Below are 21,189 nucleotides of genomic sequence, written 5' to 3' on the forward strand. Positions count from 1 at the left end.
CCCATGGTTGATCAGCTCTTAACTAAGGCTCTGAACCATAAGAGAATGCATTTCTGTTCTAACAGCAAGGAGTTTAGTTAGACATGTGAGTGTGGAACTACAAACAAAACAAAGAGGGAAAGGGAAAACTCAGAAGCAGGACAGGTAATGAAAAACAGGGAGCTTTATTTTGAGGCCTAGAGCAAACGCAGGCTGACCTGAGAGTTTATGCAGGTGGTGGTGTTTCTTTACTCATCAGCACTGGCTACCTAACTTTTTTCCATTACAATAAAAAGAACTGATGATTCCATCACCCGTTTCTGCTGCTTTACCACAGAGACCTGAAACCAGCAGGCAGCAAGGGGCAGGATTGGAAAAGAGCTTCAGGAATCACAGGAATCTAAGACCATATTCTTTAGTTAGACTTTCTATGACCTTCTGCAGGGCCGGACATAATGTTTTCTAGTTCCTGTTCTCAGGACTGCCTGCTCTCCAAAATGTGCTTCTTCTGTGAGCTGAGGCCTTAGAACTTTGCCCTTGATTTTGGATGGGAAGGATTACATATTTACCATAGAAAATATGCAACTGGGCATATCAAAGGTTAATCATTCCACATATATAATAATGTATTCTTAATTATTGGGGTTAGGGGAGATCATAGCACAGTGTTTGGGAGTATCAATTGTGGAGCTGGACGACTTGGGTTTGAATATGAGATGTGTGACTCTGGCCAAGTTACTTAACCACACTGAGCTTCAGCTCCATCCATGATAAAATAAAAGCGTCTCCCTCACTGAGTGGTGATAAGCACAATGTTAGGTGAGACGACAAGTGGACGGCTCTTGAATAACGCCCGGCACTACAGAGGAAGCACAAGGTAACTATTCCTCTCTCTCCTGGCTACGGTCTGTGTGTGCTCTCTACCCCCGTCCCCAAATCCCTATGTTGAAATCTATCCCCCAGAGTGGTAGTATTAGGAGATGGGGCCTGTGGGTAGTGATTGGGTCATGAGGGTGAAGGCCCTGTGAATGGGATTAGTGAGTGCTCTTATCAAGAGGTTCCAGAGAGCTCCTTTGCCCCTTTGGCCACATGAGGACAGAGAGAAGGCACCAGCTATGAACAAGAAAGAGAGCCCTCTTCCTGCTGACACTCTGATCTTGGACTTCCAGACTCCAGTGAAAGTGAAGTGAAACCGAAAGTCACTCAGTCATGTCAGACTCTTGCAATTCCATGGACTATATACAGTTCATGGAATTCTCCAGGCCAGAATACTGGAGTGGGTAAGCCTTTCCCTCCTCCAGGGGATCTTCCCAACCCAGGGATTGAACCCAGGGCTCCTGCATTGCAGGTGGATTCTTTACTAGCTGAGCCACAAGGGAAGCCCTCAGACTCCAGAACTGTACGAAATAGACTTCTGTTGTTTATAAACTGCCCAGTCAGTGGTATTTTGTTACAGTGGCTCAAACAAGGACTAAAATTTTCCATTTCGTCATCATTATTACTATTATACAAATTAAGAGAGACGCAGGAAGAGAGGTGAGCCCCTACTCAGGCTGCCAGGGTGCTTGCTCATCCCTGCCCCCACCAGCAGCCTCACTCTTCCTCTGTCCTCTGTGTGTTGGCACTCAGGAAGAAGCCAGCTGTGAAAGGGCACGAGATCCCTGTCGATCAGTGGAGGGACAGGGCTGTAGCTGGATGGTCAGAGGGCCGCAGGGCCAATGCCATTCTGGGCACCCTGAAGGGCTGCTCAGAGGAGGAGACACTAAACTGGGTGCGGAAGAATGAATAAGGACCTCTGGTGGGGAACAGGGTGGAGGGCAATCCATGAGGAACAACCTGCCCGAGCTACTCTTCTTGCAAAGAGAAAGGAGAGGAAAGACGAAGGATGACAAGAGAGGTCTGGAATTGGAGCCAACAGCAGCCAAAATCATCCAGCTGGCCCAGAGAAGACAACTGAGCTGGCTCTGCTGGGAGAAGGGGAGTGGTCAGGTGGACACTGAGAGGAAGGCATCCCACACAAAGCGGGCATGTGTGCCAAGGCCTGGTGATGTGCTGGGGCCGCAGGATTACTTGGCCGCCCTGCCCCTCTGGTCTCTGTCTCTCGGAGCGCCTGACTTCCATGTGTGTGTCCCACTGGCTTGTGTGGCAGCAGAACCCAACCCCTCCCCACCGAGGCAGTCTCCAAACAGTCTCTGGACCCCACCCCCACCCCACCTCTTCTCGTGGCAAACATCCTGTTGCAAGTGCTCAAAAGATTTCACCCTGGGTCCAGGCACTTCTCACTTTCTCTTTCCCTCTGGTATGATCTAAAGACAGTCCACGTGTGCAACTATCTTATGCCCCAGCACAAGTGGATTTCAGGGGACAAGCTCTTCACCAGCACCCCTGTGGCACTGGTGCACACACCCATCACAGCATCAGAACGTCCCTTGTCGTCCAACAGCAAACCTCACTCTGAGGCCTTGAAGGCAGGAAGTGCCACCAGAGTCCAACCAGTGCCTGGGATAGAATAAGACTTGCAAACATTTGATGCCACCATGCATGATGGAATAAATGTGTGAATTCATTGACACCAGTGGTGTATCACCTAATTCCTCCATCTATTTTTAATATCTGCCTCCCCACTGGGAAATGGTAAGTACTTGGTAAGCACCCCTGAGATGAGAAGTGATTGTTTTTATGCATTTTGACTTCTCCTTGTATACAACATATATTTATCATTATGGGATTTGCCAGGATGCCATTCTGACAAGCTGAGGGGTTTATAGGTATTCATAATTCTCTTATCTTCCTAGTGTTCAATCCATCAAATATCCAGTGCAGAGTGGAAAAACGAAAGCAACCAGCTCAAAAGAGCCCCACTACAAGGCTTGGGCTGTCAAATCTCGAAGGTCAAGCTGGCAGAAGCCGATGGTCTTTTCATTTATTTTTCTTGACGCTCATCAATGAAGGCAATCGTGAGTAAAAGTTGTACCTGCCAGGAGAGGAACTGTCCTTTGTACTTAGTGGCAACCTTCACAGTTGAGGTGCATTCTGACAGCTGCTTCCTGAACCCCAGGGAGAATCACACATCTATCCCTGGGCATGGGCAGAGGGTGGGGAGAAGTACTTTTTATCTTTTCACTGATTGGAGACTCTTCTTTGATCTTGGCCTGGACTTTTAATTTTTAGAGCTTAGATTTAGGAAGACTTGCATCACAGAACTACCGTAAGCTGATCTGGTATCTGTTCACCTAACACAGAACATATTCTGTGTGCTAGATGCTGTGCCAGGCAAAGCAAGGAATAAGAAGATGTACAAACCAAGGATCTACCTTCAAGGTGTGTGGCCTAGAGCCAGATGACCAAATATCAGATGAGATTTTCCTAACTGATTGAGAACAAGTCTTAATTTCCTCAGAGCCAGGTGTGATACAAGGGTTCAACTGCAAGGCTTCCTTGGGGGAAATAACATGAGAAAAAAAATGATGCAGAAGATCTGTGTTACCCACAACTATGGGCAAATCACTGGACCTCTTTGAGATTCAGTTTACTCATCTGTACAAAGAGGTTAACAACATATAAGGCATAGGTTGTAGTGAAGACAAAATGAGTTGTTGGATGTTAATGTACTTGGTACCCTCAACATGCACAGTACAGATATTTACTGTGAATATTGACAACGTAGTGTCTACCTCCTAAGAACACAAAGCATTGCCATGGTCCTGCTGTTGATCTGAAAACTAGATGAGAGTCAACATATGACATTCTGAATGACAAGAGGTATGGTGGATAGTGTGTGGATAGTGAATGGATGAATGGATAAACACATGAAAGGATGGATGGGATGGAGACCCCTCTGGCTTTAAAAGGTCACACTTTCTCCAGTCCACTGTGTATTCTCAGTCTCCGTGGCCTTGAACACCGCAGTCCTTTTGGAGAAAGAATAACAGACGTGTTCTGAGAAGACCCACCAGAGGAGACCAGACCCAGCCATGACCTGGGATACATAATTTTCCCAGCTTGGGGGTGCACAGCAGGCAGGATCAGGGCAGGCTTAGACAGCCTTGTCACTAGCATGGCTCCCCATAAGGGGGAGAAAAATGACTCTCCACCCTGCACACAAGTCCATCTCACCTCTCCAAGCTTTCTTTCTTTTTTTTTTTTCTTAGCATTTAGTAAATAGTTATAGAAAGCCACCCATTTATGTGATGATGCAAGTCAAGCTGAGATGTTAGCTGTCATTACTAACTCCTGATACACATCAGAATCCCAGTGGCACTCTCTAAAAATACTTATGCTCATGCCCCTTCCCAAGACTAATAAAATCAGAATCAATTGGGATGGCCTTTAGCCATATGGATTTTGTAAACTGTGTAGCTCTGATTTGTACCCCTAAATCTTGAGACCTACCGTTTCAATGACTTAAGGTCCATATGCTAGAGAAGACTAGCATTTTAGTCATTGCTTCAATATTACTATTCAAAGGGGTGAGAAATATGATAAATCCAGGCATAGTCAGTGGAACTGGTACTTTGGGGTACCACCTAGGTCATTCTGAGGGGTATGAAATTGATAACCTTGGTCCTTCTCACAACCACTCTCCTCAAATGCTGAGCAGTCTGGAGGAAGGCTGGCCCACCTTTATAGGAGCAATTGGAGGGGGCAAGGGGAACACACACTTCACATTACTTAACTTCACAACCACCCTATGAGGTGGTTCAGTTATTACCATTATACAGAGAGGAAGGCTGAGGCTCCAGAGACTCGCCTAAGAGCACACTGTGTGTGTATTGGGGGAGGGGGTACGCCCCTGCACACCTAGGACTGGAGTCTCATGGCTGCCTCTGCTCAGAGTTCCCAGCTGCATGACTGTTCCCGTGACAGGGTGACAGAGCTGAGTGTGAGTTTTAAGGCTTTTAAAAATTATCTTTAAAGCCTTTGAATGGCTCTCTCTTTTTAGTGTAAATCACCCGGACATTAAAGCCCTTATTGTATATTTATTAGTGTGTTATTCAGACCAAGGGGGAAAAGAGAGAAGCTGACACTACGAATGACTTTGAAAGTGAGAAGAACTGGGGCCTGAAATTAAATCATTGTGACAGTGCCACTCGAGGGCATCAATTTCAATAAATGATCACCTTTTTTTCACTCCTGATCCCATTTGTCATGCGGGCAGGATGCGAGGAGAACTTTGCCTGGGACACTGAGTACCACAGGCCTCTGATTTCCCCACACTGGCCAGGTCTGCTACAGTGCCCTGAACCAACTGAAGGTACACCCAGCATAGCTGGGCAGAGGCAGTCGGGCATCCTTTCAGAAGCAAATGCCCTGTGTCATCTTCCCACACTGCACTCCCCTGCTCCTGCCCCTCACTGAGCTTTCTGAGACCATCCAATCTATTTATAGGGAAATCCAGATTTCTGTACAAAAGTGGTGAAAGGTCTCTGTGGGTCAGTAGTAGGTAACTATCTTGTGTGCCAGACTAGTGGGCCCATAAAGCAGACTCTATCATTTCCTGCTACCCTGTCCTGACTGGAAACCTGAGGCAGGGGCGCTTGCATTGCACGATGGAGGAAGGGGTGGCAGCTGGTGAAATCTCCACTTCAGGAGGGAGGAAGCTGAGGCTGGGAAGGCTGTGGTGGTTGTATTACCACACTGCAAACTAGCAGTGCAGCTAGGACTGACAATATGCCTCCTGACGCCCAGGAATCAATATTGCTTTGGGTTAAATTCCTTTGGCAGGTCTCCCATTGGGATTGTTTCTGGTTTTAAAGTTGGGATCTTTAGTTAGAACCGATCAGTTTAAATAAACATGGCAGCCGTGTGGGTACCCAGCACAGACGTGGGTTCTTCTTCAACTGAGAGAGGAGTGCAGATTTTAATCTCAGGGCAAAGAGGTTGAGGACATCTTGACTGAGATTTTCTGTTTAGCTGGGAAATAGACAAATGGAAGCACTGGAGGATGGGGCTCTGGGGTCCAACATGGGCGTGGGTCCTGGCTTTGCCAGGAGCCTGCACTTTGACCTTTATCACGTCTCATCAGGCATTGAGCCCTAGCTTCCCACATCAGGAAATCAACAGGACAGATGGAAGTCAAGTCTCCTCTGAATGTAGGGGTTAAGCTCCTACAGATATGTGAAGTTCTGTGCTGTGGAGAATCTTATTTCTCTGTTACCCTCTGGAATGAGTCTCATTTGTGTTGTGAAAAGGCCCTGACAGCTTATCTTGGCTCAAGCCTAGGTATCACCAAATCCTTTAGGTTTAAAACATCTTTTCAAGTATTAGTAATTCAAATGATTGGCAACTTCTCTCCCACCAGGCCCAATTCTTCCCTCCACACACTGTAGTTCTGGTCACACATAAGAAAGTCCCCAGATACCCAGGGCTGCAGGAGAAAGCTGTGTGCGCGAACAGGAAGGCAGACTTGTGATGGATGTCCTGGAAGCAGTCTTGGAGAGTCGCTTTTACGGTCTGAGACACCACCAACCCTTGTGCTTGGCTCTTGAGTCCAAGAATCTGCTGATTTTACATTGCCAGTAGCCGCTGGACAGACTGCTCTTTCTAAAACAGCTTTCAGTTGAAAGGCAGGGGAGAGCAAGAGGAGAAGAAGGAGCTGAGCTGCCTGTGCTGGCTTTCCTGGACAGTGATCTTAGCTCAGCCTCTTAAAATTTCTGGACCCTAACTTAAAAACATCTGCATAAGCATCTGCTGTTGCTGTTTAACTTGTGTCTTCCTTGTTGAACTGGATGCTCCTTGAAAGAAAGCCTTTGTCATCTCCGGCTGCGTATTCCCAGCACCCATGACACAGGTGGCACTCCATCCACCGTGGTTACATGAATTATAAACTGAGAATGATCTATCGATAGCATGTATTAAGTATCTACTACAGTTGGGCACAGTGTGAGCCATCTTCCTTATGCCATTTCAGTTTGTTGTTCAGTCGCTCAGTCATGTCTGACTGTATGCAACCCCATGGACTGCAGCATGCCAGTCTCATCTGTCCTTCACTACCTCCCAGAGTTTGCTCAAACTTACATCCATTGAGTCAGTAACATCATCCAACCATCTCATCCTCTGCTGCTCCCTTCTCTTTCTGCCTTCCGTCTTTCCCAGCATAAGGGTCTTTTCCAGTGAGTTGGTTCTTTACATCAGATGGCCAAAATACCGGAGCATTTCACAGTACACCATGTTAAATAGGTATTATATTCATTCAATTCACAGAACTGTGTGGCCTCTAATTTCCAGTTAGGATGTCCTCTGCCTGCTGGATTCTGTAGTCAGCGGGGCTGGGCAAAAGTTTGACAGCCCATTCCTCTGCTTCCTTGAGTCTGTGGCCTTTCTGGCTGGGCAGATGAGCAGATGAGCAGGCCAGGCATTTGTTGTTGGCTGTCCCCTGGGAGACTCCGGGCAAAGCCTGACTGCCTTGGCAGACTCAGGCATTCTCGCCCTGTGAATCATTTAGATCTCACGCACTCTGCTGCTGCTGGTGCTGCTGCTTTCCAGGCAACCGGGAGGCGAGCATCTGCTGGGATTCCCCATCCGCTGCCCCTGCTTCCTGCACCTCCTCACAGGCTGCCGCCCCGCTGGTGTTGCACTGAGTGGTCTCCCAGGGGCTTGCTGGCCTCTGACTTGTCGTTCCTCTGAGTTAAGCTCTCCCCAGTTGACAGTGTTATGACAACTTCCTTCCTTGTTACTACAAATGCTGACTGTTGTTTTCCCAGCAGCGGTTCCCAAACCACTGTGTTCTGTTCTGAGAGGAAGTCAGCCTTATCCGTAGTCATCACTGTTATCACCACCACGATTTCACCATGTCCCCCTCACTGCACTGATCACTGGGCTGCTGGGATCATCTCTGACATTAAAGGGAACAAGCTTCCAGCAAGGCAAACTGCCAAGGATCTCAAAATCAAAAGATTCTTGAGAGTGTCACTGACCTCATAATCAGAAAACAGATGAGTCGCAATCCTGTGTGATCCCAAATTGTAAGCAGAGCGGAGTAGATAAGGCTACTAAGTAAATGGCCTCTTATATGTGTTTCCTGATCAGAGTGTGCAAAACCTTTCACATCCTTAACTGCACTGACCCCACATGACTATATGAGAAGGGCAGCACCATGATTCCCAGTTTACAGATGGTAAATCTGAGGCTTAGGTAGGGATGGAATGTGCCTGAACTCATAGAGCGCATTCATGAAATATCCTTTCACGAACCATCAAGGTTGGCTTTCTGCATCCCTAGCACCTCTATGGTCCTAACAAATACAAAATACCCAATAAATGACTGTTCATTGAACTGACAATTGAATAGTGACATAGGACATAAATTCAAGACTTTGATTCACAGAACATTATTATTATTACTATTTTTGCTGCACTACTGTGGTTCAGTTGAGCTCTTGCAGCAATGGGTAAAAACAATCTAGAGTCAGTCTGCTTAGGTTCAGATGCCCTACACCCTGTCTAGTCAGTGACCTTGGGCAAGTTAATTGGCTTCACTGAATTTCCTCATCTGTGAGATAGAAGATAGTAACAGTACTTGCTTCACTGTGTTGTTGAGTATTAAATAAGAAAAGACATTTAAAGTGCATAACAGTGATTGGCATAATTACTGCATAATTAGTGTTAACAAGTTACTACTCAAGGGTGGGGATGGGCCTTATATGTCTGTGAAACCCAGGACTTGGCACAGTGGCTGGAACATACACACACCTGCCAACACTGACACATATGTGACAGGAAGCAAGTCCCTTACCCCTCCTGGCCTCAGTTCCCAACACTTGTGAACTGACACGGTGGGACCAGATAAATTATAGTGTTCCTCCCCACTCTAAAATGCTCCATTTCAGTGGTCTCAAGTGGGACAGTTTTGTTGTCATAACCTGGGGAGGCGCTACTGGCTTGGGTAGAGGCCTGGGAAGGTGGGGGCCACGTTCAGGACAGTGCCCACAAGAAGAACTGTCTGGCCCCAGATATCAGTAGTATCAAGGCTGAGCAAACCAGATCCAGCTGGACGTGAACAGCCGGAGCTCTCTGAATTGCTGGACAAGGGCCTGTGGCCTGCAGCTTGCCAGAGTGCCCAGGGCAACACCCTGACCACACTGATCTTGTCAATCCAGGGTAAGGGTAGAGGGGGTCTGACTCAGGCATCTTGAATTTAAACTGGCATCACTCTTGCTTATCATCAAACTCCAAAATGACTCTGCCACGACTAGGAGAGAACATCGTGGTACAAGACTCACGGAACCTGGCCTGAGGCAAGGCCCCTAGGATGCAGGGGCAGCCCTACCAAAGCCAAGGTCAGTGGGCTTGCCCATCACCCCTGCAGCCTTTCCCCTGCCTCAGCTCCCTCCCTCCAGGGGGCAGACAAATGCTGGTGATCAAAGAGTCATGCAGGGAAGAAAATACTTTGGCCAGCAGAATGGACACAGAAACGGCAGCCAGGGCAGCCTCAGGGGAAGGTCGCAGCCTCAGGGGAAGGTCACAGCCTCCTGCACTGTGCAGTATTGGTCTCCGTGTTGTTCTCACCACATATGGAGGGAAGGTCACCATCACATGCTCCCTGGATCCTCAAAGAAGCTAGCTTGTCTCTTTTCGCAAAGTTCCTTCACCTTCCATTTCCTCTTTCCCAAACTCATTGGTTCTCCCTGAATTTCTGCCGAGAGGCTGTGTGTTTCCCAGAAAGAGAAGAAATGATCCAGAAAGACCCCAAATGAAGAAAGGGGAGACCTGGGGTCTTGTTTAGGTTACTAAAAATAGGCTGCCGATCTCCTCTCTGCCTCAGTTTTCCTGTCTGTTAAATGAACAGAGACATTACTTTGCCAACAAAGGTCTGTCTAGTCAAAGCTGTGGTTTTTCCCGTAGTCAAGTATGGATGTGAGAGTTGGACTATAAAGAAAGCTGAGTGCCGAAGAACTGATGCTTTTGAACTGTGGTGTTGGAGAAGACTCTTCAGAGTCCCTTGGACAGCAAGGAGATCCAAACAGTCCATTCTAAAGGAAATCAGTCCTGAATACTCATTGGAAGGATTGATGCTGAAGCTGAAACTCCAGTACTGTGGCCACCTGATGCGAAGACCTGACTCATTTGAAAAGACCCTGATGCTGGGAAAGATTGAAGGTAGGAGGAGAAGGGGGTGACAGAGGATGAAATGGTTGGATGGCATCACCGACTCAATGGACATGAGTTTGAGTAAACTCCGGGAATTGGTGATGGACAGGGAGGCCTGGCATGCTGCAGTCCATGGAGTTGCAAAGAGTCAGACACGACTGAGCAACTGAACTGAACTGAAATGGGACCTCAGATAGCAGTTATGAGCGCAGGAAAATAAAGAGGGATGGCTCTTTGTAAGCCCCCACAGCGAGTCACACCAAGGAGCAATCATCTTCCTGAGGATGCTGGACAGGAAGACCCTGTTACTTAGGAAGCGTTGAAGTCCTGCGGCACTTGTCCTCTTACACACATGCATGTTCTCAGCTGGCATTTCAGGGGGACCCCAAACTCCACGTCCCCCGCTGACATCAGTGGGTCCCTCTACCTGCTCCCCACTCCTCCAGCACTTTAACAGATTGATAGCCTGAAGTCCCAGCAGCCCCAGGCAGCACTCTCTGGACTCTGCCAGGCTTGGTGGGGCAGGAATGGTGAGCAGAAGGCAAAGTAAACAGCTCATGGGGCTGGGCAAACACACACAGGATGGCACTGCAGCCGGGGCCACCACCAGCCGCACTCACGAATGGGAGACTCTGCTATCTGCTATTCTCACAGGAAAGGGAGGCCGTGCTGGAGGAAGGCTTGCCCATGGCTCACCCCTAACACCTGGCATTCCTGATTTCTTGTGAACAGAGCAAGAAACGCTTGGTGGCTGGGCCCCTCCCAGCCAGGCCAACGAGACATTTCTGAGGCAAGAAGATGCGTGCGAGTTTCAATATGAGGAGAACATCCTTTCTGAAGCCAAGATTTCATTCCTGCTGGAGCAGTAGTAGCAGTTCTTTGAAACACAAATAAATACAGATGGGCCAGTAGCAGGAGGAGTGGGGTGAAGACTTTCAAGAAATCAGTAAGAGGCTGTATAGTTTTATTGGAATGGTGGTAGGTAGGCTCTCCCCAGTGCATGGAGGTGGAGATGGGTAACATCACAGTTCAGTTGGAGCCTCTCTGAAAGATATTTTCTTAGAGGGAAGTTAAACCCTCTAAGCTTAGCTAGAAATTTGAGGTCTACTAGCACACATGCCTCTCTTACTCTTGTTGATTATCAGAGCAGGGACCCCTCAAAGCTGGGGTCTTATGGAATGAGAAGAAAGGCAAGCGCAGAGATTCCCTTGTTCAAATTTGCTTCCCAGAGTCACTACTTCTAGAGGCCTGATGGATCACTGAGGAAGCAAGTGAGTATGTCCAGGAAGTTTAACTTCAATGACAAGGGTACTGCGTGTGACATCAATGCTGTGAAGCTTTTCTAGAATAAATCTTGCTCCTCTCCTCAATTGGTACCATGTGGCAACCCTGATCTCTTCCACTGTGGGGTCCCACACTGCTGTGGGAATGCTCAGGCAGCCACCCACAGTAGTTTGCTCTTTCCCTTCCTGCCAAAGTTCCTCTGGTAAAAACCAATTTCCAGCATATTAAATTACTTTCATTTTGGCCTTTTAACACCCCCCTTGGCTGTTTTCTTCTTGGCTCCATCTGGACTTTGGGAAACGAATATCTTTAATACCCACTCATTAAATGTCCACTCTGCCAGCTGGTCCTCTGGCCTCTGGAAGGACTGCCAGCCTGGGCAGCCAGAGGGCCCCACAGATCAGTGCCCGAGACACCATCCAGGGAATATTAGCAGTAATGGATCAATCTGGACCCTACCCATTAAAGGATGATTGTGAGTTTTAAGTAGATGTCATAGAGTCTGGAAATTTGTAGCCAGAAGCCACATCTCCATTTACATACTGGATTTGGGACACGGGGAAGGACTCACCCATGCTTTCCCGGAGTGGGTACCAGGAGGATCTCTCTTCCAGCCTCGTTGTGGGGCAGCAGCTGAGCGACGTACCTGCCCGACGGCTGCAGGTGCCGGTGCACCGAGACGGCCAGCCTGCAGTGCTCGCTGCTGCTCCTCATCCATGGGCTCAGGATGGTGTGCTTGGAGTTTGCCGAGGTGTTGAGGAGGAGGAAGGCACCTGCCAAGAGACACGGAGAGTGAGTCTGCAGTGTGTCCAGATGAGAGGACCAGCATCAGCTCTGTGGCGGGATTTAGAGAGACCAATGGCATTAGAGTCAGTGATGCTGGAAGTCTTCCTCCAGCCTCTCACCTTCTTCACACAGCCAATCTCTTCCCTGTTCCCTTAGGCTGTTTCTATAAAAAGTAAAGCCTGAGGCAAAGATGGTTATCTGGGACTTATCATCAGGCAGACAGAGCTTCTCACCCCAGCTTCCCTACTGACTAGCTCTGTATCTTTGAGTCTCAGGTTTCTCATCTGTAACACTGACAGCCTAAAAGAGCCCCTCACTCCATACATGATCCCAGAGTGGAGTCAGGACATCAGTTCCACCTCATAAACCTCCATGTGTGGTATCTCCAAACCTCACAAACCAGGACACTCTGGGGCATCTCAGGCCACCCAGTGGGTCACAGTTTAAATCTGAGCTGACCTGAGTTCTCCATATGACACTCAAACCAACTTTAGACTCAACTGATATCTGTTGGACAATTCAGAGTATCTGAGGAATGTATGGTTTGTCTCCAGGCTCTTAAATAGTTATGACCAGTTCAAGATTTTCTTTCTGTGGCTTATTTGGGTCACTTATTTTGTAACTCAGATCATGGCTATGGCTCCTTTGCTTACTAGCTAAGTGATCTAGAGCAAAGCATCATCTTTCTCTTGTTTCAGTTTCCTCATGGATAAAAATGGCGTGGGAAGGGTTGGCCGAACTCAATAATCTTAAGACCCATTTCAGCCCCTAAGTCTATGAATCATGTGAATCTGCAACTATTCTCCAAAAAGAGAGCCCTACAAATCCATCCTGGTGCCGTGTCTGTGGCAGTTTCCCTCTGGGGCAAGCCAACCCTAATATCAGTAGCACAGGCCAAGAAACCTACACAAAACCTGTATTTACGGGGATTACTGTGGGCATAAAAGCACAGCATTATTTTATTGTTCCTGGTATTCCTTCTGATACATTAATTTCACTTGCCATACTTCTCCATTGAAGTTTTAGACCATTAGATGCTGCTCCTTTTGCAGTGAAAGCCTGTCTCATAAGACCCTTGATTTCTCCTGTGGGAACCAGCTAACGAGTGTTCAGCTTCTTTAACCACCCCCAGCACATAGAATTAGTCTCCTTCACAGATAACACAATTTATCAAGTAGGCAAAGGAACCATACTTTTCACTGATAAAGAATGATATGGAGGAAAGAAGGGGATTTCTACCAGAAGCTAAGTATTTCCAAGGACACATATTGTGTCAGGAATTTAGAGAGTTGTTATATTCTGGAAGTAGGTAAATGTGACTTCTAGTTACAATCAGGATGAAGTCAGCACAAGACTGTTTCTGAACTGAATCGGGGACACGGATCAGTACTGGAAACTGAACCCTTTGTAATTAGTGGGAAGTTTCAGCATGGTGCACAGGACTTTGAAAAGTGCTTTCCGACCCTCAGTAAATAATCTGTACTATTATCCTATTTTACCATGGGGAGACATTCTTGTTATGGACACAGAAGTAAAAAAAGAAAAAAAAAAAAAAGATAATTAGAATCAAAGATTCAGAATTAGAAAGCACTTTAAGGTGATCCAATGTAATGCCCTTGCTTTTCTAGAGAAGCAGACTGGAGATCAGAAGTGGGAAATAACTTGTTTAAAGTCTCAACTTGAAAGTCCAAACCAGATTCCAGGTCTCTGAACTCCTAATCAAGGCTCTTTCCCTTGCAACTTTCTCATTGCCCCACTGTATTCTTTATCCTAAAATGAAATGTAACCAGGGTGCCTTGTGGCCAAGTTGTATAACGTGGGAGCCCAGAGGGATGGGACAGAAGAAAGACAGGCGGATGGGTGCTGGACCAATCCATTTGTTCATTGGCCTCTTTACTCACTCCTTTCTGCCCTCAGATTTCATTTATTGGATGCCTAGTTTGAGCGAACATTCAAGCATTGGCTCTGCCTTGGGGACACAGACATGAGCCAGACTCAGTTCTGGACTTCAAGGAACTCTAGGTCCCATAGGGGTGATGAGATGTCTGCACTAACTTTAATCAAAGGTAGAGGTTATAGAGTCATAAGACACACACAGACAAAGTACTTTGGGAGGTGCCACAAAAGATATTAGGTTCAGGTGGGAAGATTCATAAAGAAGATGATCTTTGAGCTAGGTCTTTAAGGGAGAGAAAAACAAAGATATTGGCAGAAATGGCTGTGCAAGATTTGAGAGGAAGAGGCGTCAAGGCAGAAATGTAGAAAATGTGTAGTGGCATTTGGATGCAGAGTGGGGCACATGAAGAGAAGGCTGGGAAATAAGGAAGGGTAGTGCATGTGGACCAGACCACAGAGAACATTTCATTCCCAGCTGAATGAATTATACTTTGAACAATAGGGAGACAGAAAAGACTTTTGAGCAGGATAGGGACCTCATCAGAGTGGTGCTTCAGGAAGATTAATCTGCTATGGTGGGGGAGAGGCGGGATCAAAACTGACCCAACCTCATCCTCCACCATCTGTCCACACAAGGCAAGGACAAGACTAAATGCAAATGGGATGCGTTTAGTATGTTACGTTGTAAACAAAGGTATGGTGTTAGGGACAACTCTGGGATCTACTGATGCTTCCAACCATCTGTTCAGAGCAAGTGAGAGCCCTGGAAGTACCTCTGGGGCACAGTCTTGCAGCAGACACTTTGGGGTGCATTCTGAGCTTACGATGAAGCCACACATGCCACATATAAGGGAGCAACAGTAGTGTGTCTGGGTCTGAGACTCTACGCTGGTATTTTTCATTGGGAAAAAGTTGGATTGAAAACAGCTTTTTGAGCTACTGAGAGAAAGAATGCAGGCAAAATAAAAGAAGTGCTTCCCTTTTTTGTCAGTGAGCACACATTGATGAGTGGGTATTAAAGATATTCGTTTAACCCCTGGGAAACTCGAGCTCCCAATAGGAGCAAATCAAGCTGAAGTTGCTGGGGCTAGGGGCTCATCCTCTTCACTGTCCCTCCCTCCTGGATGTGAAAACACATGTAAATTCTGTCCTTGTGATTCAGTACCTCAATAATGAGACTCTTTCAAAACTGACTGGAAGATGGATTACTTTTCCAGTTCTAATATGTGAGATGATGTTTATATGAATTTTATTTTGTGCAACTGGACTATCAATAAGGGACTGAGCTTAAAGTATTTTCACTCTCAATAAAACTCTATAGTTGAGAGCTATCTCTTCATCAGCAGCTTTCCTCTACCCCTAAAAAATAAAATAAAAGGAAAAAATACATTTCATAAGCTCCTTGGGATATTGTCAGTATAAATCTTTTAAAGTCAGTGAGAATTTATCTCTCCTCTTCCTCTTTCCCATTTCCTGTTTATTTTGCTCACAACAGCTTGGGGCTATGGGAAGGCTCCTGGGGTCCCTTCTAATTAAGAAGGATGGCATGGCAGCTCACAGACCTACTCCCAGAGTGGGCCATAGCGGGTGGAGAAGCAGATCAAGGAGCCCTGCTTACCCGGTGCCACGATTATGGTTTCCTTATTACGGGATTGTGTTGATGTGTTCAATGATTAAATATGAAATGGTTATTATTTTTACCTCTGGTCACAGCCATAGGGATGTGTCATTTCATCCAAGCCAGCAGGGCTCAAATTATGAGACAAAAACCAAGGGGCATGAATCTTGAGATCAGACAGACTTTATATTCAGGCTCTATCTCTATTCCATTCTAGGCTTTAGACAAATTATTTAACCTCTTTAAACCTTACTTTGCTCAGATTTAATATGGCTATAGCCTACCTCCTATGGCTGTCATGGAGATTAAATTGAATTGCATGCGTGAAAAGTGGCTGGTACAGTGTCTGGCCCTTAGTAGATACGTGGTGAATGTTGATTTCCTGCTTTGAGGGGTGTCAATCTGGAGCTCCTTTTATCTATTCCTAAACTTGAAATCAGAAGGACCAAATTTCAGCCCTGGCTCTGCCACTACCAAGGTTTCTTTGTTTGTAAGATGAAAAGGTTGGATAGAATCTCTCTGAGGACCCTTAGAGCTCCAAACTGTCAGTAATTCTATCTGCCTGCCTAGAATATTATTAATCTAAAGGAAACATGTCAAGTCTCCAAGCCCCTAAGTCCTAAAGACTTCTTCTCCTAATTTACCTCTCTGAGGCTTCTAAACCAACAGTTTCAATCAATTGACCAAATATTCTGTGAACTGTGATTCCCGGTTCTGCTTCCTCTCTTCTAATTTATACGAATGCATCTCTGCAAAGGGCTCCTGACCTAGCATCATTTGTTTCTGTAGATGCTTTTGTTACAAAACTGGTACCACCTCTAAATGTTTCATATTTAACACAATGCTTGCCATATGGCAAGCACTCAATGACTTTAAAGATCAAAGTAATTTATACATAAAGCAAGGAGTCAAGTAGTTCAGAGTGGTTAATAATAATAATAAAACTATCCCCAATCATACTCCTCACACCAAGTCCCAAAAATACTTTTAAGGATTTCTAACGTCTTTGGCCAGCTGCTTTCATGATTCTAGATATTACCATCAGAGTGTTATTTGTTGGTGCAACAACTTTAGGCTCATTAACGTTGATGGTACAGTAAGAAAAATGATCCTATCCCCCTTCTATTGGGTTGGTCAAAAAGTTCATTTGAGTTTTCCCACACGATCTTAATAATTCTTTATTTCTTAAATCCCTTTTTACTTTTTTATTACTTTACTTTTTAACTCTTCATGGCAAATTTATCATTTGTTTCATCAGCTTTATACATTATCGCCTGACTCTCCTCCATGGAAGATGACGCCATTAGCCTTCCTGCTCTTCCAGACTTTTTCACATCCACCTACTAAAGCAGCTGTGTTTTCCTCTATATTGTCAAGGTTGTGTAAGAATGATTAAGTCTTGTGTTTTCCTTTCAGGTTGATGCTAAATGTCGAAAATTAGTAACAGCTTTTTATACTGAAAACTATATACATATTTTCACTGCAGTGAACAAAGGTTATATTTATAAATGTCTTTATTGGGCCAGTAATGCATCCCACTCCACAGAGAATGTTTCTAATATCAAGATGAAATGAATATTCATTCTATCTCTCTTGGTCTTAATATTGTCACCTGTCAAAATTGTGGCACATTATAATTTGCCTTATATTTGAATCAGGAGTCTCCTGTGCAGTTTGTTTTTCCAGAAATTTCTGACTGCTTTTCTCTTTTATTTATTTTCTATCTGTCTTTTGCACTATATCACTAATGCTTCTACAAATTCCTTGAAGAATCTCTCCCTTCTTCTTAAAGATCCTGACTTTCTGTTTTTAATTTATACCAGTTGTTTTCTGGCCCCCAGTACAGCTATTATTCTGGAATTTCTTTTCACTGAGTCTCTTCCATTAGTCCCACCATCCTAGGAAATTTCCTCAGGGGAAAACTTGTTTGAGAATCTTTGACTATCTGCAATATTTTTATTTTGTTTTCACACTTGGTTGATAGATTGGCTATAGTTCCCAGATTAGGAGTTTTGCTTCAGAAATTTAAAGGTCTAGCTTTAGTGTTGCTGAGCATCTGTATGACTGAGGTGAAGTCTGAGGCTGGTTTTACTGTAATTTCTTTATAGTCAACCTTTTTTTTTTTCCTTTGGAAACCTTCAGGACCCTTCTTTAACACTGAGGTACTTGAATTTCAGTACAATGGATCTAGGAATGGATCTCTATAAAAATTCTGCAATGACATTTGGTGGGCTCTTTCAATCTGAAAATATATTTCTTTCTTTCATTTCTGGTATATCTGTTTTATTATTTCTCTGATATTTTCATTGCCCTCTTCTCAGTCTTAAATCTTTCTGAAGACATTTATCTCTCAAGTTAACTTGTTAGCTACTTTACCTTTGTTTTCTCTGGGGTCAATTTTTTAAGGTTGATATTTCTTTTTCATTCTGCTGGGCTATCACATGTAGGGTGGTCCTGGCTCAGCCCCTCGTATAGAAACAGGAGAGGCTAGGAGCACTTCTAGAAACTTCTCTACCCATAGTTAGTGCTTGTCCTTCATGTCAGCATTGGCATGAGGGACTGTGGGAAGCAGGCCACCCTGCAACACCTGCTCCCCAACTCCAGCATCGTGGACTCATCTTCATTCTCTGCATGAGCAATGAACACTCCCAAGAGTAGCCCTGGTTTTCTTGGTCCACTTGAATTTTTAGAGAAAAGTCTTTGTTTCTCTCCTTTGTGGTTAGGTATCTTACTAACTTTTCATCTGGTAAAACGGGGTTGAAAGGAAGTGACCATATGAGTTAACACACCACAGAGAAATCACATTCTTCCTCCTGAATCTCATCCTTCCTTCCAGAGAATCACTTATCAGTACCCACTGTGGTGTTGCCCAGCAGAGGAAGACCCCCCTCCTCCACTCCAAAGGGAGCATCTTCTCATCTTATTTCCTCTGTCAACAGCTTCCATCTCCTCTTTGTGCTCTAGAAGTCACTCATAGATGCCCTCCTGTTCTGTTTGCCATTCAAGGTTTATTCCTCCTTTGAATCCTTTATTATCACTTTAGTGGGATTATAGGACAGAAGACAAATGTGTGCTCAGTCCACCATCCTGAACCAGAAGTCTCTTAATCATATTCTTTGTGTGAGAACATGAATAAACAAATGTACGAATGGACAGATTTCTATCTCAATAAATCACATGATTCTGGCACCACTGGTTAATTGTCTATATTGCAATTAAACTATTAAATCATTATTTCAAGCTATTACTTGATCACGATACCATTTGTATTAGGTAGCACCTAAGGAATAGCAAGAATAGCAAAGGATAGTTTGCTGGTTAGTTCCAAAGAACAGCAAGGAGAGATAAGAAAACCTTCCTCAGCGATCAATGCAAAGAAATAGAGGAAAACAACAGAATGGGAAAGACTAGAGATCTCTTCAAGAAAATTAGAGATACCAAGGGAACATTTCATGCAAAGATGGATTTGATAAAGGACAGAAATGGTATGTACCTAACAGAAGCAGAAGATATTAAGAAGAGGTGGCAAGAATACACAGAAGAACTGTACAAAAAAGACCCTCATGACCCTGATAATCACGATGGTGTGATCACTCACCTAGAGCCAGGCATCCTGGAATGTGAAGTCAGGTGGGCCTTAGAAAGCATCACTACGAACAAAGCTAGTGGAGGTGATGGAATTCCAGTTGAGCTCTTTCAAATCCTGAAGGATGATGCTGTGAAAGTGCTGCACTCAATATGCCAGCAAATTTGGAAAACTCAGCAGTGGTCATAGGAGTGGAAAAGGTCAGTTTTCTTTTTCTTTTTTTTCCCATTTATTGTTATTAGTTGGAGGCTAATTACAATATTGTAGTGGTTTTGCCATACATTGACATGAATCAGCCATGGATTTACATGAGTTCCCCATCCTGATCCCCTCTCCCACCTCCCTCTCCATCCCATCCCTCTGGGTCTTCCCAGTGCACCAGCCCTGAGCACTTGTCTCATGCATCCAACCTGGGCTGGTGATCTGTTTCACCCTTGATAGTATACTTGTTTCAATGCTATTCTCTCAGAACATCCCACCCTCACCTTCTCCCACAGAGTCTAAAAGTCTGTTCTGTACATCTGTGTCTCTTTATCTGTTTTGCTTATAGGGCTATCGTTACCATCTTTTTAAATTCCATATATATGCCTTAGTATACTGTATTTTATATATATTTATATTTGCTATTTATAAATATGCTATTTATATATATGTGTATATATATGCTATTTATATTATATAATGGCATATATATAAATATATATAAATAGCATATCTATAAATATATGCTGTTATATATATATATAAAGTATATTTATATATACTTTATCTTTCTGGCTTACTTCACTCTGTATAATGGGCTCCAGTTTCATCCATCTCATTAGAACTGATTCAAATGAATTCTTTTTAATGGCTGAGTAATATTCCATTGTGTACATGTACCACAGCTTCCTTATCCATTCGTCTGCTGATGGGCATCATCTAGGTTGCTTCCATGTCCTGGCTATTATAAACAGTGCTGCGATGAATACTGGGGTGCACGTGTCTCTTTCAGCTCTGGTTTCCTCAGTATGTATGCCCAGAAGTGGGATTGCTGGGTCATATGGTAGTTCTATTTCCAGTTTTTTAAGGAATCTCCACACTGTTCTCCACAGTGGCTGTACTAGTTTGCATTGCCACTAACAGTGTAAGAGGGTTCCCTTTTCTCCACACCCTCTCCAGCATTTATTGCTTGTAGACTTCTGGATAGCAGCCATTCTGACTGGCGTGTAATGGTACCTCACTGAGGTTCTGATTTGCATTTCTCTGATAATGAATGATGTTGAGCATCTTTTCATGTGTTTGTTAGCCATCTGTATGTCTTCTTTGGAGAAATGTCTGTTTAGATCTTTGGCCCATTTTTTGATTGGGTCATTTATTTTTCTGGAATTGAGCTGCAGGAGTTGCTTGTATATTTTTGAGATTAATCCTTTGTCTGTTTCTTCATTTGCTATTATTTTCTCCCATTCTTAAGGCTGTCTTTTCACCTTGCTTATAGTTTCCTTTGTTGTGCAAAAGCTTTTAAGTTTCATTAGGCCCCATTTGTCTATTTTTGCTTTTATTTCCAATATTCTGGGAGGTGGGTCATAGAGGATCTTGCTGTGATTTATGTTGGAGAGTGTTTTGTCTATGTTCTCCTCTAGGAGTTTTATAGTTTCTGGTCTTACATTTAGATCTTTAATCCATTTTGAGTTTAATTTTGTGTATGGTGTTAGAAAGTGTTCTAGTTTCATTCTTTTACTGTGGTTGACCAGTTTTCCCAGCATCACTTGTTAAGAGGTTGTCTTTTTTCTATTGCATATTCTTGCCTCCTTTGTCAAAGATAAGGTGTCTGTAGGTACGTGGATTTATCTCTGGGCTTTCTATTCTGTTCCATTGATCTATATTTCTGTCTTTGTGCCAGTACCATACTGTCTTGATGACTGTGGCTTTAAAAGGTCAATTTTCATTCTAATCCCAAAGAAAGGCAATGC

General features: G+C 44.5%; 1 protein-coding gene across 1 annotated transcript in view; it reads right to left on the minus strand.

The window, feature by feature from the left end:
- The window catches only part of ALK (ALK receptor tyrosine kinase), a 704,322-nt gene that overhangs the window by 307,820 nt on the left and 375,313 nt on the right, over window positions 1–21,189 (minus strand). The window contains exon 4 of the mRNA XM_065928786.1: window positions 11,923–12,124. Coding sequence (XP_065784858.1) covers window positions 11,923–12,124 — 202 coding nt within the window. The remainder of the gene's footprint in view (window positions 1–11,922; window positions 12,125–21,189) is intronic.

This window comes from Muntiacus reevesi, chromosome 3, assembly GCF_963930625.1.
Source record: "Muntiacus reevesi chromosome 3, mMunRee1.1, whole genome shotgun sequence".
Lineage (NCBI taxonomy): Eukaryota > Metazoa > Chordata > Mammalia > Artiodactyla > Cervidae > Muntiacus > Muntiacus reevesi.